The sequence below is a fragment of the Anas platyrhynchos genome, chromosome 1, assembly GCF_047663525.1.
Source record: "Anas platyrhynchos isolate ZD024472 breed Pekin duck chromosome 1, IASCAAS_PekinDuck_T2T, whole genome shotgun sequence".
In the NCBI taxonomy this organism is placed as follows: Eukaryota; Metazoa; Chordata; class Aves; order Anseriformes; family Anatidae; genus Anas; species Anas platyrhynchos.
In genome coordinates this window covers 140,898,067-140,923,588 of record NC_092587.1, presented here as the reverse complement: position 1 = coordinate 140,923,588, position 25,522 = coordinate 140,898,067, and the positions used below count along the sequence as shown (strand labels likewise).

The 25,522-nt window shown below is 42.0% G+C and overlaps 1 protein-coding gene across 3 annotated transcripts in view; it reads left to right on the top strand.

The window, feature by feature from the left end:
• RFX8 (regulatory factor X8) overlaps window positions 1-25,522 on the top strand; it is a 30,619-nt gene that overhangs the window by 1,597 nt on the left and 3,500 nt on the right. The window contains exons 2-15 of one of the 3 annotated variants that reach the window (XM_027445870.3): window positions 1,515-1,638; window positions 4,306-4,367; window positions 5,854-5,940; window positions 8,991-9,056; window positions 10,531-10,594; window positions 11,573-11,701; window positions 11,786-11,863; window positions 12,309-12,422; window positions 13,100-13,250; window positions 14,856-14,914; window positions 18,366-18,522; window positions 20,045-20,139; window positions 21,328-21,442; window positions 25,118-25,409. In XM_027445870.3, the coding sequence (XP_027301671.2) occupies window positions 1,515-1,638; window positions 4,306-4,367; window positions 5,854-5,940; window positions 8,991-9,056; window positions 10,531-10,594; window positions 11,573-11,701; window positions 11,786-11,863; window positions 12,309-12,422; window positions 13,100-13,250; window positions 14,856-14,914; window positions 18,366-18,522; window positions 20,045-20,139; window positions 21,328-21,442; window positions 25,118-25,377 (1,561 nt within the window). In that variant the 3' untranslated portion in view covers window positions 25,378-25,409. Of the gene's footprint in view, window positions 1-1,514; window positions 1,639-4,305; window positions 4,368-5,853; window positions 5,941-8,990; window positions 9,057-10,530; window positions 10,595-11,566; window positions 11,702-11,785; window positions 11,864-12,308; window positions 12,423-13,099; window positions 13,251-14,855; window positions 14,915-18,365; window positions 18,523-20,044; window positions 20,140-21,327; window positions 21,443-25,117; window positions 25,410-25,522 lie in introns of all 3 variants that reach the window. The other 2 variants (XM_072031151.1, XM_072031144.1) reach the window with 2 other exon arrangements.

The window sequence follows — 25,522 nt, the reverse complement described above, 5'->3', positions numbered from 1 at the left end:
ATACAGTTTTAAACAGTTTAATAGACAAAAAATTCATGAAACAAAATTCCCCAATATTTTGTCAGTAAATGGTTAAGTGCTGAAGCAAACCTATTGGCAGAAATCAGTAACTGAAGCATGAATTAATTTCTGCTGCACATCCAGCGACGCTTGTGGTGTTATATTAAGGATGAATTTGGACTTCGGTTTAATCTCCTCTGGGACTGCTCAATTATGAAGGGTTTTGAGATGGCTGTCCTAGACCAAACAAGTATTCCTGTCTGCTGGCAGGCAGCGCTCCGTCAGGACTCTTACCTGTAATAAGTTTCATTCACCATTTGGCCCCACGGAGGGAAATACCCCATGGGCGGGCTGCAAGGTGATCATGTCCTTGCTCCCCATCATCGGGCGGCCTCTGTTCTAGCAAGCTCTTTCACTGAAGGCCTCGTCCATTATCTACCACCCATAAAGCTAACAGAGAAAGACAAACACTGCAGAGCCTGAAAGCAGGCTGTTAGTGCTGTGGGTAACACCAAATTAAAGCCTGAACTGGATATCTCGCTGGGCAACTGGGAGAAGTCCGTGCTCTGAGCCGACCCGATGGTTGGTAAAGACACAATGAGCAACTGGCACTGTGCTGCACCAGCATTCATCAGATAAAACAATTAAATATGTGTAAATCGTCGGGCATAACAGAAGTGGAGTCATGGTGAGAAAACACGGCTGTACGATTGGCGTGTCATGCTTTGAAAAGTAATCCCCTCTCTGCTTCTCTGCTCCAGCTTTGCCTCTGTATTTGCACTGGGGAAGCTTCTGACATCGAAACCATTGCCACTATCTCATAGCTAAAGGTCTTTATTCTGGTGAAGGTAATAACTTAGGCTCAGAAGTAACTAAGCTCACATCTTCTTTATCTCACTCATGCAAATAGATGTGTTGACTTGACTATGACCACTCCAACAGGTAGGATGAGCAAGGGGTTTGGCCAAAGGGTAAGTACTTAAACACTGAGAACAGTTTAGGCACTGTCGGTCCTCATACATAGTAAATATAACTTAAGAATCCATACTGTTGCTAAACTTGTGCTAAAATCAGTGAGGTTATATGAGAAAATAATTTGGTCCTTCATCATTTGTGCATTCTCCATCCCAAAACATCATCCTGGACATTTTAGAAGAAAAAAAGACTCACTGTCTTTGGTACAGCAGAGACCTTTGTAATTAGAAGATAAAAATTGTGTCCTATTAGAGAGATGTTAATGTCTTGCATATTGGTTTTAACGTTAGATTGGTACCACTAAGTTGTATTTCTTTATTAAAAACCATGAGATCCAGTTAATTTCTTAACAGAATCTCACATGAGTGCTCTTACATGTTGGGAAGAAAAAAAATAAAAAGGAAAGTAGAACTTTCCTTATAGTAACTTCTACGGAGTTCACTCTAAACCCAATTAGCTATTAAAATTTCACATTAACAACTCTGTTTTCTAATTCTGACACAAACTGATTATTTTTTGTTTGTTTGTTTGTTTTAAAGGATAGCTGACAATTTCTTTTTGTGTGAAGGATGCACGGTACCCCGCTGGCTACTATACGAAATGTATATCGAAAACTGCAACCCAGGTGCCAAGGATAAAGTAAATTCAGCCACCTTTGGAAAGGTACCGAGTAGACAGGATATATAAGATAAGAAGCTGAGATACTCAAACAGAAAATTGGATAAGTTTGTATCAAATATGCTCATTGCATACCAAGAAAGATTAAATAATAGAGAAGGGTGCTTATGTAATGTATTTTGCTGTAATAGGACAATTCAGCCAAAGAGCTTGGAGAAGGTTGTATTTGAAAGCTTCTGTATAGTCCTTCATACCTCTTTGGTTTATTTGGAGAGTTGCATCACTCTTTTATTTTCTGTGGCAGTTGCACAGAGATTTGTGTTGAGCTAGGAATGGCAGCTATGCTTGTGTCTTTGCTAATATATTTCTGGTAAGCTCTCCCAATATATTTTAGAAGGCTTTACCGGAGTAAACTGTGCCAGGTTAATAAACCAGTCCTGAGGAGCTGATTCTTCTGTCCTTAAAAGACCCCTTTGTTTGTTATGCTTTAGTGTTTAATTATACTTAGGGAGGTTTTACTCCAACCACACACACAAAGGTCTTTACAGAATCATCCAGGCAAACTAAATGCAGATGCAAAACCCAATCTCCTTTAAACAGTTACACTCTCCTAATAAGTGGAAGCTGATACAACCCACAGGGCAATCACTACTTAGAAACCCCAATTGCAGCAAACACTTACAGCTATTAAACTTTATTTAGCCAATTAAGGAAAACAGAATGGCTTGCGATTGTTTGCTGCTCAGAATTTTTGTTCAGAGTTTGTTATTTTTACTGCTAATATTCTCTCATTAGTGCCCATAGCAAGAGCTACTAAGCATTGTTTTAGAAGAGAATGAAAATAATACAAGTAAAGGAGGTAGCAATCAAATTTGGAATCAACTGAAATCAATTTTCAAACCTCATTTTAGGACTCATTTATCTCAATTCAGTTGAATATATATATATATATATATATATATATTTACTGGGTAAAAGTTAAGTCACTCTTACTTAGATTGGAGTGAATGATGCAGCGTGATGGACTCAGCACAGCTCAATGGATCACCACCCATCAGCCAAACCCACGGCAGAACTTGTCCGTTTTGGTGGAGATGTTTGCCTTGCAACCCATCACCATCTCTCGGTAGTCAATGGAGAGAAATAAATAGTTACACATGATTCCTCTCACCCTAAATGAGTCAGCTCAGGTGAACTGCACCTCAGAACTGCCTGTTTTTCTTTATTGACTATGGAGTCTGCAGTGACCAGCTTACACATCTCTACCTGGTAGCCCAATAGGTGAGATGAATCCCATCCTGTCTGTGCGCTTTCAGGTGCGCCAGCATGATTGCCTTACCACCAGTAAGCTAAGCCTTCTTGTGGTTTAGGCTAATGCACTTTTCAGCTGGGACAGGCAGGGCTGAAGCATGAGTCTCGTCACGCAGAAGGGCTTAGCTGATGAGCCATAGCTGCTGTAGGTCGGTGCTCACAACTGTTTGCTCGCAGCCTTGGCCTAACCAGCTCCTTGCGGTGCAGGTGAGCAAGCTGGGGGGCAGCTCCCCGATGTCTTGAAATGGTTGGTGTGTCCTGCTATAGCGAGAGGTAGCAGCGAGAGGCTGAGGGGAGCAGGAACTGCAGCTCCGCGGGTTTCAGCCGAAGGTGCACGTGTAACCAGTTACCAGAGGTTGGCTAGTAGGCTGAGCTATTAATAATTCACCAACCTGTAGCAACCTGACCACACTACATGACTGTGAGGATTTTAGCAATCAAGCCCCGTGTGAATCAAGCTGCGGTCATTTAAGACTGCACTAATTCGATCTGCTTGATCACTCTGCCCAAATATATCCCTGTTTCCAGAAGAGCACTGCTAACACTGAGGCTGCAGGTTGGTGTGTGTTAGGGAAACCTCTCCTCGAGTGGGCCTGAAGGCCAACAAATCGCACTTTGCACAACGTCTAGACATTGTGCTGCTGAGTGGAGGCTCCCCTTGCTCAACACCAGCATTGCACACTCGATCCTCTCTCTCTTCCTGCTGTATGGTTAGCTCCAGCCACCCCTGGCTACGCTCTGTCTTCACAGGATAGCTCATGCAGAATAATCATGGTGAAGTGGGTTATTGCCCCGACAGTATCTTATTATTCTGCAGGGCTTAACCTTGGCAGATGCTGCGTGACCTCAGCTCACATTTACCACGGGGGTGGTCAAAAGGTCGCTCTGCAGCTCGGTGATGCAGCCTCTCAAACCCAGATAAGTCAGACCCCAGCCTTGCACGAGCGAGTGGGCTGCGTGAGTAAACCCTGCTGGGATGAGTAAGGCTCGCAGGGCTGGCCGAGGACTGGAGAGTCACGGCACTTTCACAGGCCCCCAGCCAGACGTGCTCTTGCAGATCAAGTTCCCCCGGTTGCTGCACCCACCAGGCTGTGGGTGGTCTCCCGCTGTGTGCGCTGGGTGTGCTTCGGTGCGAGCGAGGCAAAACAAGCTGGTCTAAAAAAATAAAAATAAAAATTCCTACCCGAGGGAGGTAATCCCTTAAATTACTTAGATTTCGATCCGCAAAAGCCTGATTGAGTTCAGTTCAGCAGTTACCATTTGAGAGGTATGTAAGGACAGGTATTAGCCTGCAAGTCGTGGAAAGCAAAAGAAATGATTAAGGAGAAAAAAATGTAGTAGATACGCTTTTGTGCTTTAGAATGATTTTGCTAAGTAACTGTAATTTTCTCTTTTATTTAGCTTATTCGGTTAGTTTTCCCGGGTCTGGGGACAAGAAGGCTGGGCACAAGAGGCAGCGCCAGGTATTGGTTTAGCTTTCTTTGTTTAAAAAATGTTATGTGTAACTGTTCTAATATTTTTTTTGTAATGTAATTTTTCAGCTCCAGCACTAATACAGCAGCTGAATATTTGATTTCAAGTCCGTCCCAAATTGCAAAAACAGACCCAGAGAGATTCGTGATGTCACCACATACATGAAGATAGAGTTAATTCCACAAAATCCACCACATCAGAGCAGCTCCACTAGCATATGAGTTGCAGATAACACTAGCTCTCAAAAAATCAGTGCTCGGAGTTGTCCTTGCTTTAACAGCTGGGCTCATGTGAGGCAGCTGCTGGACCTCACAGCTTTCCTCAATGCTCCTGGGACACGGTGTCCAGGATGCTTGGGGCTGGGCAATGTGGAGCAGGCAGCAGTGGTGTATGTGCTTGCAGGCACAGAGTGCTCATCCTTGCACGTATCTGTGCCGTGACCCGGAGGGTACTGGTGGTCAAAAGAACTGTTGTACACAGCATAAAACCAGATAAATCAGATCAGCCCAGATCTGATCTCCTCCTCCATCTCCCTTCCCTCTCTTCCTCTAGAGCACAGGCAGGAGGACTGAGATCGATACACTTCCATTGATTCACTGTCCAAATATATAATCACACTCTGAACATCCAGACTGGAAAAGGCGCTGTTTTAAGGGCACTGAGACGCAGTAATTTCACAAGCCTTTGGAGCAGCTGTAACGCACTGGCTTGGCGAGTGACATGCCCTTGCTTGATCTGTGATTTTTCTCCACTAGTCTGGGCTTGCTATCAGCTTGATCCGGCGAGACCCAGCGTTTTGGGAGTGCCTCGCCACAGATGCTCCCGGGCTTCGCCTGGTGCGCGGTGGCCCTGGGCCTCCCACCGGCAGCAGGTCACCATCTGGTGGCTGCTGAGGGCCAGACACCTCCCTGGCCACCCTGCAGCGGGCGGTGATGCTGTCTGGAAAGGCTCCTGCAGAACCCGCTGGTGGCACCTGGCTCCCACTGTTCACCAGGATGGGCATAAGACCATAGCAGGTCTTGCGGGTTTCTTGCTTTTAGCTTCCACCGATGGGCCAACCAGTCCGTAAGCTGGTGTAAAGCACTGCGCTGCAGCTGCACGCAAGCCTTTGGCTTCAGGGAAACTATCAGCTGAGACTCTGGACCCCAGCTTCTCCAGTTGTCCCATGAAAACCTGTTGCGTCATGTGTGCTGGCTTTACAGTTCTTCATTTAAAAGAAGATATTATTCTGGGAAAAAAAAAATGTTAAAAAATCTTGTAAAGTCATTCTAGAAACATTTGTGCAAGTACCTTGCATCAGGGAAATAAATTTTAATCAGAATTTTTAAAAACGCAGAATATAAAAAATAAATGTACCTTTTTTTATACTTGCTCTTTTCTTGCTTAAATTTGCTTTCAGTGGAGGAATATGAATTCTTTGCTGACTCTCCTGAAAATCACAGGCTTGTCTGTTGATCAGGTTTTTTTATCTTCTAGGTATCACTATGATGGAATAGCTATCAAGAAGAACTCTTCCTTTTATGCACGGTATTGCTTTCTTCTGTCCGAAAAAAAATATCTCAGGTTTGTTTTCTAAATGTTTTAATCATAAAATATCACCTGACAGTCTATATATCGTCTGCATTTAGAACTCTGTAAACCATCTGCTGAACATTGTCAACAGTATTATTATTTTTTCTTTCTCTTATACACTCTATAGAAGGCTGTTCCAGTGAGTAATGTCCCTTCTAAGGAAAATCCATCTTGACAAAGTGTCCTGCCTTATTGAATTTCCTCAAATTGGATATTTTAGACATGTAGGTCTTAAAAACAGGAACACTCACCAAAACTAAAGGAGCATTATACATAGAGACTCTAAATTGGAGCTCAAATAAATGTACTGACAATTGCTTCTTGACATTGTAGCAACCTCCTTGGTAAACAGTAGGGTGAAGAGATATGTATTAAAGTATAAATGACTGCACTGTTTTGAAGAGTCCTACGTGCAATCATGTTATCTGGATTTTGCTACTTGAAAAAATGAGGCATATTACTTTGAAAATGCTTCCCTTGTTTTGTTTTAAAATTTCAGATTCTAAAATCACCACTTGTAAGAGAACAGCAATGAGAAAATGTATAAGGCAGGAGTGGAAATTGATTGCAAAAATGGAAAATCTAGAAATAATTGATGAATGTAGGATACTGAGGCAAGCTAACTGTAGACTTGATCACATCCCAGTTGCAGGCAGGGCGAGGAAGGTCATGGTTGAGATAAACAAGCTACAGACTTGCATTTCTCCAGGAGAGAAAATAAAAAGAGGAGATGTGTGTATGAATGGATTCTGTACTTTGGTTTCCATTCTTTTAAATGGGGTTATAGCAGCTGTCTGTAGCATGAGTGTTCTAGGGATACAAGAGAGGCTATTAAGCACCCAGATATTCTGGCTATTATGAAAGCTGTTTCACTGTCTGTGGTACTTTGTAGTATAGTTACTTAATTGAATACACACTCTGCAAGAGAATGGAAAAATTATCCCTGCGGGTTTGCTGCCTGTCTTTGCTGGCTTTACAGTGGAGCCATGTTGCAGCAGTCCATAGAGTGACAACAGAGCAAGGATAAAGAAAGGGCAGGGCAAGGGATCAGGTTCTGTACATGATCAAGTGGCAATCAGTTGTCGAGTCCAAAGAAATTATTCATAGGCAACTCGAGGCTCGTTTCAAATGAGATCCTTGCTGAAGTGACATCCCTATCTATCAATGCACTCAATATTAAAATAAATTTTATTCAGACAAAACTAATCTTTCTAGTTGCAATTCTCTTGAGAGTTGTAAGTCTCTTAACTATGGAAGTATTTTGTCTGATGCTTCCTTCATTTCAGCTCTTGTGTGAAGCCAGACAGCTGTAATTAGAGCAGCTTCCACTCTAAATACAGCCAGTGCCCCTGTCCAGAGCCAGCCTGAGCACCAGCAGCCCCTGGGCAGTCAGGTGCAACTACTACTTCTTAGGGTCTGTTAATGGACAGCGGAAGAAAATAGAAATCAGTAAAAACAATCAAACAAACAAAAACTACAACAGCAATAAAAGTCAACAACAACAACAAATCAAATGCAGCTGGAGAAGCATGAGCACCACTAATCCACCCCCCAAACCCCCAAATAAAATAGGCCACATACAAAATAAGCAGCGGTCTTGGCCATCTAATTCAATTTAATTCCATCAGGTTGTATATGCTTTGCAAATAAACAGGAATGCATAAGAAAATACCTCATCTTTACTGCCTTCTCTGTAGGGGTCAATACTTTTAGAAACATGAATTAATTTTATGTGATCCAATATAACAAGTATTATATATTGGGGGTATTTAATCCATAAAGCTTCAATCTGTAAGAGCGTTTTGGTATGGAAATTTCCAGCTAATAGTGAAGAAGATTTTGAATATGCCATTGCAGTGCAGCCCAAATGCTGGTCCGTGGACCAGACCCAACAAGTGGGATAGACCTTACTGGCTTGTTGCCATTCCCCTCTGGCAGAGATGGGGGTGTTTCTTTGAATAGTGAACAAGTCCCAAATGACTGCTGTCTCCTCCCATGCCTGAATCGAGGCCCACATGCAGGTGCTTCTCCTGTAGCATCTACCTGAGGGGAAGGTGGAGCTGAAAGCCCAGCTGAGAGACCCACGCATCCACCCAACCTTCAGGCTGTCAAAGAAAGGGCTGGTTTCTGAACTGTACTGAAAACAGTGTTTCTTGACCCTATTGAGATCGTCACTTGCCAGGTTGCTAGTAGCAAGGAACTGGGCCTGTGAAGGGTCTGGCAGGTTGGGAGCTTTGCTTGTTGGTGTCACAGAAATGGCCATAAGATTATAACAGCTTACCTTTGCCTACAAAGAGGCGTTTGCCTTTTGATAGTCAGTGGGCCCTTGGATGTGTCAGGGTGCTGGCCTGGAATGAGCTCACAAGAGAAGTGAAGAGGATACTCTTACAAAGCACCTGTGAGCTGCTCTGCTTTGAAATCTAGAGGGTTTTTGAGGATATGTATACTGTAACTCTGATGATGATGTGGAAGTAGTGTAAACAAGCAAAGCTGTAACCAAAGGGGTCTCCAAATACATTATAGGAATTTAACAATTTACATTACACTAGGGTGTCTTTGGAATGGGAACTTTGAGAACGAGGTCTCCCTAAAATGGCAGCTGCTGTGGCAGAGCAAGGAGGCTTGGAGTATGGCAATACTGTATGAATGCCAGCAAATTTTGGCTTCGTGAGAGTTACATGTACTTTATGATCTAGTAGTGGGGAAGGCTTAGGCCTCTGACTTTCTAGTGAAGCAAACTTGTAATTGTCCTATAAAAAAATCACATGTGACTCTGGGAAATTATCCTTTCTAACGTCAGAGTAATCCAAAAGTCACATTCACCACACTTCTTCCTTTCATTTTTCCTTTGTCTCTCCTGCTCTCCTGTCAGTCTTCATGTCATCCCTATCTCTGCGTCTCCCCCTTCAGCTCTAGCTTCCCCTTCCCAGCACCATCCCAGCCCCATCGGGAGACACAGCTGAACCCCCTGTGGCTCTGCTGTATCACATTGCAATCTCTTTTCACCCACTTTCCATGCTGTGTGCCCTGTCTCTGCCCAGGCACAGCTCTCCAGGGGAGGTGATGGCCGCTTCTGCATGGGAGCTGAGCACCCCGACGGGCAGCGGGTGAGTCCAAAGGCCCTCTGCTAGCAGCGGGATCACGCCCGTGCTCGCCTTAGCTAGCAAGTGTGGGACAAGAGCTGGCAGATAGGGCTCCCAAGGGATCTGTGGGGTGTGGGAGGAAGAAGGCTACCACCCAACACCCTCCCCACACATGGGGAGAAGGGAGCCGGGCGGCCCACTGAGGGAGAGCGGCGCTGAGAGGTGTTGCCATAGCAGCAGAAGGGCCGCCTGCTCCGGGAGAGCAGGGACTGGAAAACGTTTGTTAATTTTGTTCCACGGGCTTTAGCAACCCACAAGGACAAGCCATTTGGTGGAAGTACTATGAAACATACTCATTTAACCATTCTTATGTTTATGGGGACCGAACACACGCAGTACTGACGTGCCTGGCCTTTGGCAGGCAGAGAGCAAGGTGGCAAGGGTCAGCCCCATGGACAGCAGAGCATGAGGGGGCACGTTCAGTGCCTTGAGTTCCCACATGGATAAGCTGGCATTTCTGTCTTCTGCCCCTTCAGGACGTGCAACGGTGCCCTGGTTTATCAGGCCTCACAGCAGTGAAAGCCCACGGTCAGCAGCACACAGGCTGCGTCCTGTCAGAGGGCCTGGGTGCTGGCAGTCACCGAGGGCTGCATGCTTCCTGCAAAGCCCCGACTGCCACCCCTCAAAACAGGGGAGGCCACGAGGGCCCTGGTGCTCAAAATGTCCTCAGAGGCTTCGAGCAGGCGTCAGCAGAGCGGGGCAGCTGGGGGGATCCAGTTCTTGCAGCATGTCCCTTTTCCTAGCAGCATTGCCTCTCTCTCCTGCAGGACCAGCCTCGGCAAAGCAGGCATGGGGAGAGGGAGGGTGGGGATGATAAAGCAGGAAAGCAGCCCACTGCTCCCCCAGCATGGGTTTTTCAGCCCAAAGCCAGTTGTCAGGCCTTTGCGAGGCCATGTGAATGCTGATGGTGTGGAGCACCGTGGAAGTCTTGCAAAGTACATGAGGGACTGTCAGAAAAAAAAGTCATCTAAACTGATAAAGGGAGCAGAAAATGGGGCCATTGTGAAATCAAAGCACACGGATGATTATGCTTTCATTGTTTGCTTGTCTATAATTTTTATTATTCCAAATGAACTGCAACTACAACTACAAAATCATGTATAATGTACAGGAAGTTGGAAGATATTTGGAAGATATTGCTCTGTTAAATGGCTAATACCTTGCTGTCTGTGTAAAGAATAGCTCAGTTTTATCTTAAAAAGAAGAAATTAGTCTTCAGATTCATTAGAAAATCCTGGGGCTGCTGAATGACAGGAAAGAGAAGGTTTTTTTGTTGTTTGTTTTTTTTTGTTGTTGTTTTTTTTTTTCACAAACCCACTGCTGTCTACTTCATCCTAGTGCTCTCTATCTATCCACTTGGTGATAATTTTTTTAGCTGAATGCAGAAAAAATTGGTGTGCTTTTTTAAATGGGTTTCATGTTGTATATTTCACCACAGTGGAGATGCCTGCAGTTCGGCAGATGCAGCTGGTTACACGAGCAATGGCCAAAAAATAGGAACAGTGAGTTTGAGATAAATTAGACTTAGAATAAAATGGTTTTCTGTCTATTTAGTTAGAACTGCTATATAAAATGTTCTAATGAAATGCAATTAACCCATCATAATCCATGAAATAATTTTTGTCTGCGTAACCTCACTAGATGCTTACTCCCCCTTCTCTTGTTTCACCTGGCAGCTAAGTATTTTTATTGTCTAAATGTTAGCTGAAATAATTTTATCTATACTGAGAGTGGAAACTGTGGCTGACTGCCCAGGTTTTGAACACTGGGGGAGTTGGTGGAGCACAGCCTTCCTTTTCTGAAACCCACTGTTACAGCCCCTCATGCTGCTGAGACAGTGTCCCTTCAATCACCGTGAGGTTACTGTCACAAGGGGTCTTTAAAATACTGTGATTAAGAAAAAGAAACAGCGTCCCTGCTCACCAAAAGGGGCTGATGCTCGGCTAACCCCTGGCAGTTCTCAAATATGTGCAGGGTAATGAATTGGCATGACACTGGGGTTGCTGGAAGTCAGCCTGCAGAGCAGGAGCAGCAGAATTATGGGGATCAAAGTGAGGAAAATGAGAGACTGGGTGTCTTTCTTATTTTTGCAGAGCAATCAAACACAGTAATGAGTACACTGAAGTGCATGTAACGACAGCTGATGAAAACCATGCTGCCATCCCTATAGCAAAGCCAACTAACTTTAGCCTTATTTAGGAGGCTTCTACTGCGAAATGAGTGCTATAGAAAATATATGTGTAAGATATGTATAGCATTAAATATTCACTTGCTTTGGAAGGAAATTCATGTACTATTTGGAATTTGAACATTTAGTCAACCTTCCTATTTCTTTCAACCACCCATACTTTCTATAAAAAAAATACATTTTATTAAAAAATAATGTTATACAACAACAGAATGTACCTTTAACAGGGGTGACAAGATAATTGTGATTCTTTTTAATCGTTTAAAATAAATTCTGATGCATTGAGGGACAGGATTTGCACTATTTTCCGTTGGTCACTTATTTGAAGACTGAAGAAGACAGATTTGAGTACCTTTTGCCTGAATTCAGGACAGTCTATCCTTGGGAGCAAGAGTTAGCGAAGAAATACCCCTATGAAATGGTACGTTTACGTATTCAGTAATCAAGCAAGTAGCTCGTTGCCTCTGTGATCTTTTTGTACAATCTTTTTGTTCACCTTCTCCAGGTTGTACTGCTTGCAAATGAGTACAATAACTACTGCCAAGTCCTTTTACAGGTTGTGAGAATGGAGGAGCTTGACAAGGTATGTCTTTGCTTCAATAACACTCGTGGTGTCAGCAGACATCTATAAAAATGAAATTGTTTCTTTGTAGCTCATTTAGCTGATGGTTTTATCTAAGGTAGATGATCATTTATAAACAAAAGGAGCATTCAGTCCGATTATTCTGGACTTCTTAATTAACATGACCTGCTCTGACTATTTGATGTTGTAGGCACAAAGCACAAGGCCATGGACACATATTTCTTATTGTATCTACATATCTGTGCTACAATTTGTTTCTCTCCTCTTTCTCATGCTGCCTTGCCAGGTTCAGCATGCTGCCCCAGGATGCTCCCTCCCTGGAGCCAGCCTGGCTCCAGGACTATTCTTTTGCTTCTGTGCTAACGTGTGTCATTTCACTGAGTCACAATTCACATTTCACTGGCATAAAATTGGTGAAAATTCATTAACACATTTTGTGCAATAGGTGGAAGGCTTCATCGTGTCATTCTGGAAGTCTCTGCAGCCTGAAAAAATAGCATTTATGTCCTTGCCAGATGTGTGCGAGCTATTCAAGTGCTATGATAGGCAGCTATTCCAGGTACTGTAGACGTGTTTCTTGTAATTATTTTGTGTTTGTGGTTTTTTGCTAGCTCTACCTGAGAAAGACCAGCTGTTTATTGTGTGATGTACAATGGCATTCTATTATATATAAATATATATATATAATAAATATATATATATATATAAATATATATATGTATTTAATTTTGAGCCGGCACTGTTTGGATTTTGAAAGAATCTAGTGGAATTTGGGACAACTGCCACTTTGCTGCCATATCTTCCCTTGAAAGTCCCTAAGATCAATGGAGTATGCTGTTATAAATGTGGTCTGTGGTTCTGGCATGAGGATATGTGACTGAAATTCTGACTGATAGCTGTTTTCTAAACCTGAAAGGAGTTATTTTTCCTTTGATAACACTACTGAATTTCTCAGTGACATTCCACATTGACATACGGAGCCTTCTGCTCAAAATGATTTGCTTCTTATTCACAGCAGGTCACCAAGCAGTGTCCAGTAATTAATTCAGGAAATAATGCTTGCTGCAGGATCTCATTCCTTCTGCTAATAAATGTAGCTTAGTTACTGCTTTAAGTGGAGGAAAAGAATGGTCTTTTTTCACGATTTACATTTAAGCCATCAGTACAGTTTTATTTCATGCTGCCATAAACACCTGTAGTACACCACTCGTGCAGCTCCATTCATTTGTATTGTAGGAAATGGAGAACATTCTCCTTCGTGACTTCCTGGAGGAGGTGTCTGTGCAGTACCTGAAGACAATCAGACTGTTCAGTAAAAATGTTAAACTCTGGCTGCTTAATGCTTTGGAAGGGATGCCAGTGCTGCTCCAAACAACCAAATATAAAGGTATGTAAGTAACAGAGAGATTTCATAAAATAATCTTTGCTTAAACCGCAGAGAAGATTGGGTTACAAGACTCTTACAGAAATTATTTAAGAAACTCTTTTAGCTGACGTAACCTTGAGAGTAGCGAGGGCTACAGTTGGCATACAGTTAAAAATAAATGGTCTCAGATGACACGAGAAAACAAATTTAAGCCCAAATTATTCCAAGATCATGGTAAATTAAAGTGTACTTGAATCTTTTTAAAGATATGTCTTTTGCCATGATCACTTTGACTGTGTTGATGATGAGGAATAATAAGCACCCTGCCCTCGAAATTTAGGTATTCTTCTGTCTCTTTACCTTACAAGTGGTTTTATGTAGATAAATTAATTAATGACTATTGGGCAGTTCAATTTAAAGTGAAGAAAAAAAAAAAAAAGGAAATTGACTCTGTCATTAGAGTAGGATTTGAAAAACTGGTAATATACAAAGGTGTGTGTTTGTAAATATGTACGTACATGCATACATTTATGTATGCAAATATGTTCATGCATACGTAATGTTCAAGGACAGGTTGGATAGGGCCTTGGGCAATCCGATGTGGTGAGACGTCCCTGCCATGGCAGGGGGTTGGAACTAGGTGATCTTTAAGGTCCCTTCCAACCCAAACCATTCTGTGGTTCTGTGATTTATACCTTATGCTGAAGAATCTGGCTGAACCAAAATGCTGCTCAGTTGCTCACTGGGTGAGAACCATCTCCGCAGTGACAAAGCAGGGCTCCTGCATAGACACAGGGCTGTGTTCGTATTCATCTGCTTAATAATGACTTGCAGTCAGTCTTAATTCTGGCAGTTCTTACATTTAAATGCTTGGCAAAGCAAACTCAGTAATCTGCTTTTAACACATTTGTGTGCATGGAAGTGCATGTAATTAACCAGCTACAACCCCTTTTATGCACATCCAGGACTGGGTTTGTAAAAACGTCAGAGAAATAGAAATTTTCACTTGGAAACCATTGCCCATCTGCAAAAGATTTTAAGTTGTTTTATTCTTGATTTTCCTGCAACTGAGAATCAGTTATTTTAGATTTTATTCCTAAAAAGGATATTCCTGGACCATGCTTTTCATAATTCCAACACATTATAGACAGGAGCAAATACAGCAACAGAAATCAGGTTTTATTAACAATTCTGAAGAATTATAGATACATAAAAGTGAAAAATGTAAACTCTCTAATCAAAAAATAGAAGGTTTAGAATTAATGTTGCCATTAGTCATCTGAAACCACACACATAAAAGAATATTTCTCTTGCTTTCTTGCTTGAGAAGTATTTCATGGAAAAAAAAAAAAAAAAAAAAAAAAAAGAAAAGTATTTTTCCTGTGCGTCACGGGCTGACAGGTTTGCAGTGAAGGAAAAGTAGTAACTTGGGCAGCTGCTGCTTGCAAGCCTTAAATTGGCAGGGTCCCCAGCATAGAACGCATCTCGGTTACCTCCATGTGCCCTGAGCTCGCCTGTTGCTCCCTGAGGGGTCTGCTTTCTCACTTAAGAGATCTGTCTTCGTTAATGTCTTTAAGAGCGTAAAATATTAATGATATGAAACATCTGCCTCTTCTTCTTTCGCAGAAGTCACACTGTTTATAAAAAGACTCAGGAGAAAGACAGATCTTTCTAATATGGCCAAGGTATGTTCTAGAGTCCATGAACCAAAAAAGCTGGGCATCTCACTCACTCCAGAAGCCCATCTGCAGATGGGATTATTTACGAGATGCTCCGCTGTAGCAGAACAACAGCAGCACAGGTGTTCTTGTCTGTATACCGACTGGTCCAAATCATGCTCCTAATGGTCTAAATCACCCTCCTACACACCTCTGCCCTCATAGTGTGTATCCCTCTTAGAGTGAAAGCCTCTGAGGTATGGTTAGTGGTCCTCCACGGAGAGGAGAACATCACTGTAGCTAGAAGGATCAGGTGAGACACGGGAAACCACTGATATATTGCTTGCAGTGAAACTGCATGGTCTCAAGGTCTGTAAGGGCACAAGGCCTTGAGCTTTTTCATGGATCTCAGGGATCAGGTGGCAAAACCTTGTCCATCCTCTGAGCAGACAGTGCTGGAAGGAGCGCTGCAGGGAACTGTCCTCTGAACTTTACTCCTCAGGGCATCGCTTTATTTCTGGGGAAGAGAGAGACAAAATACATGTATATCTAATATCTCTGTCTACTTTTTGCTCTCCGGTATCATTTTTCTCAGCTACAGTGACAAATGAGATGCATCAAGGAGCTGTGCCCTTTGAACACTGCGAAGTAAATTGCTTCGTTAACCTGTACTTACTGCTGCGCTATTTTGATGGGCTGTGCCCTCCCTGCAGCATTCCTTCCATTGCTGTCCTTGGATCCTAAACCTTGTTTTTTTGAGGTAGCCCAGGCCACAACAGAACAGATAGGTCACAGTCAACATTTAATTTACACCCTCAAGATTTAGGGCAAGAGAGTTTTACCCTAACTGGGGGGAATTTTACCCTAAGACCAGCGGCAGCTTCTAGCTGCTTGTTCACTTTGCACTGTTTAACCAACACAAAGTGAACCTTGTGGACCTGAGAAACTGTGTCAGATCTGTACTTTCAGCTTGAGCACACTCTCAGCCTGGTTCTTCTTCATGATTATGAGCTCCTCACACCATTTGCACAAGGAAATGGTATTTGCATCTTCTCGAGAGCCTCTTTAAAATGCAAGAGAAGGTCAAAGGAGCTCCAGTGTAATCAATGTTTAGTCCCATTGGCAATTTAAAAACAATAGCTTCAACAAGTGAATATATGAAAGTCCTGTAAATCAACATCCCCATAATCTTTCAGCAGTTACACAGCCTCAGTTATACCTTCTGTTAGGGACCTTACCATGTAGCTATTTATACTGGGCTCCAGTGAAACAAATACCAGATAAGGATTATCCTGCAAAATTACCCCCCTGCCTAATGCATACCAGACGATGGTTAGCTGGACACCGTGGGTGTTTAACGTTTTCAGCAGGTGAGAAACACACAGGTGCTTCATGGGGACGTGGATGTCACTCAGAGAAAACCACAAAGTGTTTCAGTCGGTCAGACCAGACCCTAGGTCTGCGTGGACCCGTGTCCTGTTCTCAGATGCTCAGGTAGAGTAGGTATGCATAGAGCAAATGATACCCTACTCTTTTGCCATTGTACTCTCCAGGCTTACCAGCAATCTGAAAGGAAGGTTGTATCCACATTCTTTCATCTAATAGCTTGGTTTGGGCATTCATAACGTCTTGGGGTTGTGAGTCCCAGGACTTGATTATTTCTTGTGTGAAAAAGCATTTTCTTTCTTTAGTTTTAAAATTTGTGCCCTTCTTCATGCAATTCTTCGTGCAGACCTCTATCACATCCTTTCTTGGTTATTTCTATCTTAACCTGACATTTAATTTTCTTGTATGGGAGCCTAATCAGCCTTCTTGGTTTTCTCTGTCTGAAAAGCACGTTGAATTTCAACCAGAGACAGGTGGTCAAAGCAGGTGACAGTGCTCCTAATGAGAAGTATTATTGAGGAACTGTGCAGCTGCAGCTTCAGAATGGTGTAAACACACTGTCCCTTGTAGAGTACTTTGCAATAATTTAGCCACCTGGTGAGAAAATCTGAGCAATTTTGGCAGGGTCAGCATTCAGAAGAAAAAAAGTAACTTTCCCATCATGTGGAGATAAAGCAGGCTGACATCTGCTACTACCTGGATATACAGAAGTAATTAGGGTATAAAAAGGAACGAATTCCCTGTGAGAAAGGAATTTGAGTATAACACGTGTCATTTCCTGGGGCTGATTCCTGCCTCTGGTAAGCTGTATTTAAGTGCTGTCAGGGCTGGCTCTCAGTCAGTTGGAGTATCACACTCAGTACACAGAAGTGCAGTGGGTAAAAAACACTAAATACATTTCTAAAACACTCGAACACGGAGCTGGGTGCTAGCATCCTGCTGAAGGTGCTGCACCTGGTAGCTCCCAATGTTCACATTCTGTGCTCTTTGACACTGGAAACTCCACGTAAAACAAGGAAAGACACTTCGTCTTTAACTGAGCTGAAAAAGACTACCAAAGAAGTATGAGGCTGCTTGTGATATTTGAGTAATGCTAGCACAGTAATGAGGAACAAAGTTCTAGATTGGGAGTTCTGCTTGAAAACAAATGTTTGTGGGGTCACAGTAAGTAGCATTCTTTACCATGCACCCGATGAATGGGATTCGTTAAAATGTTTGTGAATCCTGAATTTTTTTCTGAACTTTACAAAAAAAAATTTTCCTCTAGAAGGCAAAACTGAAGACGAATTACTGAAATAAATGCCCAAATTCAACAATCTTTGGATCTCATAGGTTTCAGTATGAAAGTGAGAGACTAAATCTATGTATGAATCAATTTTAATAGGTTCATGTTTAATTTCCTTCATCGTTTTCCACTTAAAACATTGTCATCAGGAATCTGAAGCAATACTGTGTGATATTAACAATTAATTAAAAAAAAGAAAGAGATGAGGATCAGAAGTTAGACTGAAAATTGTCTTCAATATTGTGTAAGTAATACTTCTGGGAACAAATATAAAACCAGATTCTTCATTCACAAATGACTTAAAAGCAGAGAAATGGGACACAATCCCTACTATTATTTTAATTAATGCCATATTTCTAATCTTATTTATACCTTCTCAAGGGTTTGAGCAATTCAAGAAAACTTGTCTTTTAATTTAATTGAGACACATATTAATGATAGATGTCTTTGAGGGAAAGTTGATCCTAATATACCATTTCATTTTTTAGACAGTGTTATTTGGCATAACTAAAATAACTACAGGCAAAAAGAATTGTGCAGATACTTCGAGCATCTGTTAGTCTTGTCTGCTCCATCACAGACCTCACCACAAAGTGACATTGAAAATGGTATCACCCAGAACAAAAACACTTGAAGACAACATAAGATTCATCTCCTTTGATTCCTTTTTTATTTTTCCATTTGGAGACGGGTGATTTAATTAAAATCCCAATTCTAACTTAACATTGAATAAGAGAAGCTTTTTTGACCGAGTTAAGGGCTTGAAAAAAAAATGAAAGATATTAACTGTTTTCTTATTATCCGTAGACAATGCGAATAGTCTTGAACAACAACAGCAAAGTCACTGGTCTGAGATCAGACTTGCATGCTGTCATCAACCAGGGATTTGTGGATATGCCCGGAAACCTCTTCCGAAAGAAGTTTAGGAATCCAGATGAACTGCAGAATGACACAGAAATCAAATGTAATATTTTTGTTTCTATATTTTTCTATCCATTTAAGCCCCTGCTTGACATTGTTAAAGCTCTAGCATTTCCTTTTGTTTATTCATGGCATCTGCCCTAATGGGAATTATAGTCTTGCAATAACCCTGTATCCTGGAAAGGAGCCAATAAAATTGAGAATGGAGCATGTAATATTATCCTTTTAACTTTAAAGGTTAAGAATGAAAGGCTTTCGGTGCTGATTCTCTCTTAAAGCTCTCTCCAGCAGCAGGAGTGGGGTTTGTGTTTCTAAAACGATTTATCTTCCAGAAGAAGGTTGACAAACAGGGACATTCGCTGTTAATGCTTGTCTTTGATAAACAGAAGTTTCCAAGAACTGCATTTTCCCCGTTATTAATCAAAGTACACAAAATTACTTCCCGTGGCCAGATTTTACCTATTGTATGCTGAGCTGGACAAGGGCTCCCGACCTCTCAGCTTCCTTGCCCTTTTGCTCTACTGCGGCCTGTAGCATCAGTGCTGAGCTGTAAACACTGAAATACAGTCTGCGTGCAGCCACGACATAATGCATTTGCCGGTTTAATGAAAAGCGATGGGAACATAATGGCAAGTTAATTCTCAGATTAATGGACTGCCATTTGAATTATTAGCAAGAGGCAGGCATCTCAGACCAGGCTGTGCTCAGAACCGATGGAAGAAGCCCGAGCTCTTTGTTCCTGGCCTGCCGCCGGCACGCTCTCTGACAAGGGATGCACCACCGCCTTTCTGTGACTGCTTTCAGCAGGAATAATAATTTGCTTTGTTCGCAGAACCACCAGGAGATCCCTGCAAATAATATTTACATACATCTTCAAATCAAAAACGCCGTGCAGAAAGTTTTTATTTCATTTACTCTTTATATCAATGATTATATTTTCCAAGGTGGATTACCTGCATTTCTCTGTTCCCATTGCTTTTCCAAATAGTTATTTTTAATAAATAATGCTTCACAGGAAGGCCTCTTAGCTAGGACGGTATAGACCCTGAGGAGTACAGTTGTGATGTACCTGGTGGCACTGAGTAGCAGGTTCTAATCTTCTGGGGGAACACCTGCACTGTTTTTTGGCAATATTATCTGTATTTCCATTGAGCTACAGAATATTCAGTAATTTCTGTTATTGTTTTAAAACAGTTTCCACCCCCTCAACAGATAAAATTTCTTTTCTCAACCCTGTAAGAGCTCAGATAAGCAAGTTAGTATTGCATATAGCCATATGCCAGCTTGGATTTATGAAGTGTTTACTCTTTCCACTTTTGCCATGATGACTAGGTTGGTGCAGATATGGACATAAACTTGAATTCTGACTGATTTCAAAGCAGGGTGCTAATCACCATTCAAGGAATGGCACAGTTATATTAATCAAGATGCTATAAGCAGATGTCTTAATATATCTTAAGCCAAAGATGAAAGAAAAAAAAAAAAAAAAAAGCTAGAAACTGCAGAAACAAACCAAAAAGTAAGCCAATCACTTCAAGTAATGATCTCCTTTCTATATTTCGTAGGTTTGAATGACTTAATATCTTTGCTGGCACCTTCTACAGATATTCGGGTTCTCCTGAACTGTATGTCTACAAATCTTCAGGCTTTTATCATTGAGGTATAAAATTAATTTAATACTTTCAGAAAAGGAAGAGTGATCACACCATCTATCCCCCTACAAGCTGACTGTCAATAGTTTGCAGGAGCTACATTGTATAGCAGCAACCTGACCAGACTGCAGATTTGCATAGACACAATTTATGCATGCTGCAGAAAAAAAAAAGGGGGAATTAATTGGCATACAAAAATTCCATCTGTGCAAACAACTACAAGCCTATGTCTGTGGATATATCCACTTCGGTGATTTCAGAATCTGGTCTCATTTTGTAGACACATGCTATAATAATGCTCCTTTATACACCAAGATCCATGAGAAAAATGTTAGTATAAACAAAGAGAACACTTCATGATTCTTGGAACTGTTGACTCGTGAAACTGTTGGTTTTTAGCAGGTGGTAGGAGCGTGATAAATTCTAGCACAATGGCTCTACCTCTGGTGAAAGATTCAAGTTAGATCACCCTTGCATACAGATCTTTCCCCAGGTTGCCAACTCTAGCACCCCTCTTCCATCGGTGATCCAGAATTAATGATAGCTTGATGCCCTCTGTCAGCCGGACAGAACAACAAATTTAGGGTTGAGGGCGGTTTGAGGGTGGTTTAAGGTTTTTTTTTTTTTTTTTTTCTGAAGAAGCAAGATAAACTGTACTTCTTCAGCTTAATTATTTCCTGATAATTCATGTGGGTTTTGTAATTAGGATTAGCGCTTTGTAGTTCTGTGGTGCCTTCATCTCACAGACCCATCAGTTACCTCATGGGATGGTACGGAGAAGATGGACTGGGACTTCTCCTGGGGGTTCACAATTATAAGGCAATAGACACAAGCTGCAGCAAAGGAAATTTGAATAGATAAAAAGAAAACAAGCAACCAAAACCCCAAATAGCAAATACAAACAAACAAAACCCAACAACAACAACAAGCCCACAAGAATAGTTCACCACAGGAAAAGGTTACCCAGAAAGGCAGTGAATACCTTGGAGATATTCAGAACTTGTCCGGACAAGACCTGAACTAAAATGACATTCAACCTGAGTTATTTTAGGTTTCTAACCAAAAAAAAGCTGAATTTTCCACCTTCATATGCAGTTTGTGCAGGGAAATTATCTGCAACACAATATGGGATCCTTTTAACTAGCTTTATCATAAAGCATCTTTTTTTCTTTTTTTTTTTTTTTCTCTATTTGCAGCCAAGCAGGAATAAAGAGGAATTTAGGAAACTGGCAGCTGATTTCCAGTTGAGGTGGAACTTCCTATTAACGGCCGTGAGCAAGGCAATGACACTCAACTACGCAGACAGCTTTGGTGAGTAAGTGACAGCTTTGTGGCTGCCACCTGAGGCACCCCTCTGGGAGCTGAGGTGGCAGAGGCACCGAGTCACTTCGACGGACAGAAACTCAAGGTGCAACCTAAAAGGGCATCGCTTCTCCGAGGTGAGCAGAAGGGAGGGCGGCAGGGAGATGCAGCTGGAGATGGTGGGAAGAGCAGGACTCCCTCTTTCGGCAGAAGCTGGCGTTTGCCTGAGGGGGAACTGCAGCCTCAGGTGTGAGCACTGCAAGGGCTTCAGCAGGAGGGTTGCTGGAGAATTGGGGCACTAATGTGCCAAACCACCAATATTCTGCATCTCCCACGTGATTGAAAACTAGTCACCCCTACAGCTGGGTTAGTTTTCTCTCTGCTTTACTGCTCGGAGCTGCCAAGCATCAAATCCACCGCACACTAGTGCAAGGCAAGAGAAGCGAGGGGGCCATGCAGTCACATTTACTCAAAGTGGCTTGAAGTGGCACAACTGCGTCTTGAATCAGCTCTGTGTTTCACTTCTATATGGCTTCAAACCTAACTGCCTTTCTCTTTATTTGGAAAACCTTTCAGAAGCTATCTGAAATATTATTCATTCTGGAGAAATGCACCGTCTCCTCTGAGTAACATCTGATCCCAGACGGCACGAATCACTTTTTAGATTTTCAAAGAAGTACCTTCATATTTTTTCCTGTTCTGTTGGATGGAGCTTCACACAAATAGCCAAAAAGCCCTCATTATCTTCTTAGAAATCCCCCTTCAAAGCTCTACTTCCCTGTGTTTTCTACAAAGACATAACAAAGGGGTATGCTAAGGTTACTGCCTTTTATATTCTTCAGTAATCTTTCCCTCTTACTGTCTATGTTTGTGCATGTATGTGCGCTCCCCTTTTCTGCATCTGGCTGTTACCTTTTGCCTTATAATTAGATCGCAAACTCCCAGGAGCAGGATTTGAGTTTTGTTCTGTGACTACGTGGAACACAGCACAGTTCAGTCCCCTGTCCGTGGGCTGCTTCATTAGAGTAGTAATAAAATCATCATTCCTCTCTATCTCTGCAGAAGAGTCCTGCACAAAACTCTCCCACATCGGATGCAATGTTTTGGCCACTGAGTGGAAATCGTGAATGAATTCCAATAACAGCACTGGAAACACAATGTTTGTAGAAATTCCCCATGGTGATGAAATCCTCTCCCCTCTTCCCACTATGAGAAGAGTTCAATGAATTGCCTCCCTATTCTACAGTTGCCAGTGGCTGGGAACACAATTAATGCCATCTGATGTGGAACATCTCTTCCTCTAAGCCTTCCTTAAACTAGTGACAAGCAATGTTTTCATTCCTCTTGAGATAGCCTTGTGATATACTTCATCAGCATTAAGGCTTATTCTCACATATGAGAGTTTAAAAAACAAACAAACAAACAAAAAAGAAAAAAAAAAAAAAACAACAAACCACCTTTTAATGTTTCTCTGTGATCCTTCAATTGAGCTGTTCATTACTATCTTCTTTCTTAATACCATTGGTTCCTTAAGACATTGGGTTATATGATCTAACAATGTCTGACCTTCCCCTTTTTTCTGTTCCAGTAGAGTTTTGAGCCATAGTGGACAAGGCTTAGGCAGTTACCTTAACAAGCCGCCTGATGTAAAAGCTCTGTACTCAGGGTCACTGCTTTTCAGAAATTTCTTAGATCTCAGCATTTCTTGCAGGAATGGCAGGCCTCGTGCAAGTCAAAATATGCTGCGTGCACTGAGGAAACAAAATTACTGGGTCAAAATGTCGATTTTTTTGTAAATGTCTGTCACGTTCATGCAGTGTGCCTCCCCACAAAATAAATCCTATACAAGTAACCAAACCCAGACTTCCTTCTGTGTGGGGCTCTTCCTTGGAGCTTGGCACTTCTGGCACACATAATATGCTGGCATTTCTACTTACAACTCTGAATTCAGGATGTTTTTTTACACTTTTCCAGTCCAGCCTCTACACGTGTGATGCTCAAGTGCAGTCAGAAGAACTGTGCAGTTACTCCCCTGCAAGGCTGCAAGGAGCAAAAGTGCTACAGCAGTCAGGGCAAATGGGACTTGGTGGCACTAAGGGACGTGGCTTAGTGATGGGACTTGGAAATTCAGGTTGATGGTTGGGCTTGTTGATTTTTAAGGCCTTTTCCAACCTTGATGATTCTGTGATTCTATGCTATAGCTGTTTCAGTCCCACCTCCTTCTCTGCAAATGTACCTCTCCATATCTCTACCACAGAACCTTACGTCAGCTGGTACACCTCCATTTCTTTTACCAGTCTCCCTTCCGTAGAGTTCAGGGGTGTATTGCTGAGCCACGATGGCTGGACAGTCACCTGTCTACACACCTACACCTGCACTGGAACTTCACATCTACAAAATGCTTCCAGGGTCCTGATCCTGACAGTTCTGGGTTCTGTTAAGGTGTGACTGTCTAACAGTTCCTACTATGACCTCCTTTCAAAAAGGGGACACTGGCAGATTTATACCCAAACAGCTTCAGATCACGAGGATTGCAACAGCTTCCTGACCACTGACTTTCATCTCTATCTTTTGTCAACACGGATGATTCACCAGATGCCACTGATTCCTCTACAAAAAAAGTCCTGCACCAGTTTGCAGCACAAACTGCCTAACATCTCAAAAACTAATTTTTTGAAGCTATTTGCTATTAGCAGTTAATGCATTCCTCTTTTGCAAGCAAGCTGCTTCAACCTAATCTCTTTTCAAAACTGTGTCCCTTCCTTATCTCAAGGGACAACTGGAGTGGTAGCTTCTGTCTCATGCTTACTCTTGTTTAGCATATTGAACACTCCTGTGATATAAGGCTGATAGAAGCACTCGTTGATGCCTTGTGTCAGGTCTGTATAGTCTGAGCTCAATTATAAAAGTCCCCATCCTTGTCACACAGATAAACGAGTCCTATCACTTATTTTGCTATCATTTAAAGATCCACAAAAGGACCAACAGCAGAAGCAGCAGCTTCTCAGACATCAAAAGAGGCAGCGTTGCTCATTTGTAAAGCTCTGGAAGTCTTGGTTGTGCATATAAATTGTAGTATCTCCTCACTGATGTCTGTGTAAACATGTTTGTGGGATGCAGAGACTCTGAATTACTTGATAATTCCTATGGAAATTTATGGCATGGAAGCTGACCTACTCTTCACAGTAAGAGCTTTCAGCCAAAGGTACAATTCAAAATTCAATGGCCTCAGGAGTCTTTTTCTTGGCTTTTAGCTCTTATACCCCCAGCTGCAAGGTAGGCCATTTAATCCCATGGGTACAGAACATAAAGAGGTAGGAGGGTTTGCCTGCAAAGAGGTGGAATGTTTTATCTGTGCAAGGGGAAAATGGGGATGATAGGTGGCTGCTGATAAGCAGTGAATCTGGGGGAAGAACTTGAACAGGAAAGTGAATAAACACAAGAACACTTCTCTGTAGCTCTAAGAAGGGGAAAAGGCTTTTGCTTATGTTTAAAACCCATAGTTGGTGCATATTTTGCCATGATATTTGGAAGTATGTAATTCTGTAAGTATTATTCAATGAGTGCTAGACTGCTTTGTCTAGTCCATTACTACAATAAAGCCATTCTAAAAAGAATATATCATGAAGATATGCAAATTAAGAAATTGCTACAATTATTATATATTTTTTTCTTTAAATCTAGGATCCTGGCATTTGTTTAATTTGCTACTCCTGGATTATGTTGCTCACATTTTCCAGTCCTATATAGAGGAGGAGGGAGCTGCAAGCTTCTATGTCATGGAGCAAAACGACCCACCCGTTCTGCTGGTTTATGAGCCCAGCTACCTCTGGGGCTATTTTGCAGAGGAGCAACCTCAAGCCAAAGCTCCACAGCCAACTCTCATAACTGTGATGCAGAGCCCGAGTAACATCACATTAAGCGACACATATTCAGAGTTCTGAGTTGTTTGGAGGACACAGGCACAGGCAGCAAGGTGAAATAAAATACTAGCTCTAAAGAAAATTAAAAAAAAAAAAGAAAAAGAAAAAAGAGGCCATAAATTGGGGGGAATTGGGAAGGGTGTTATGTGGACAACAGACCAAAAGG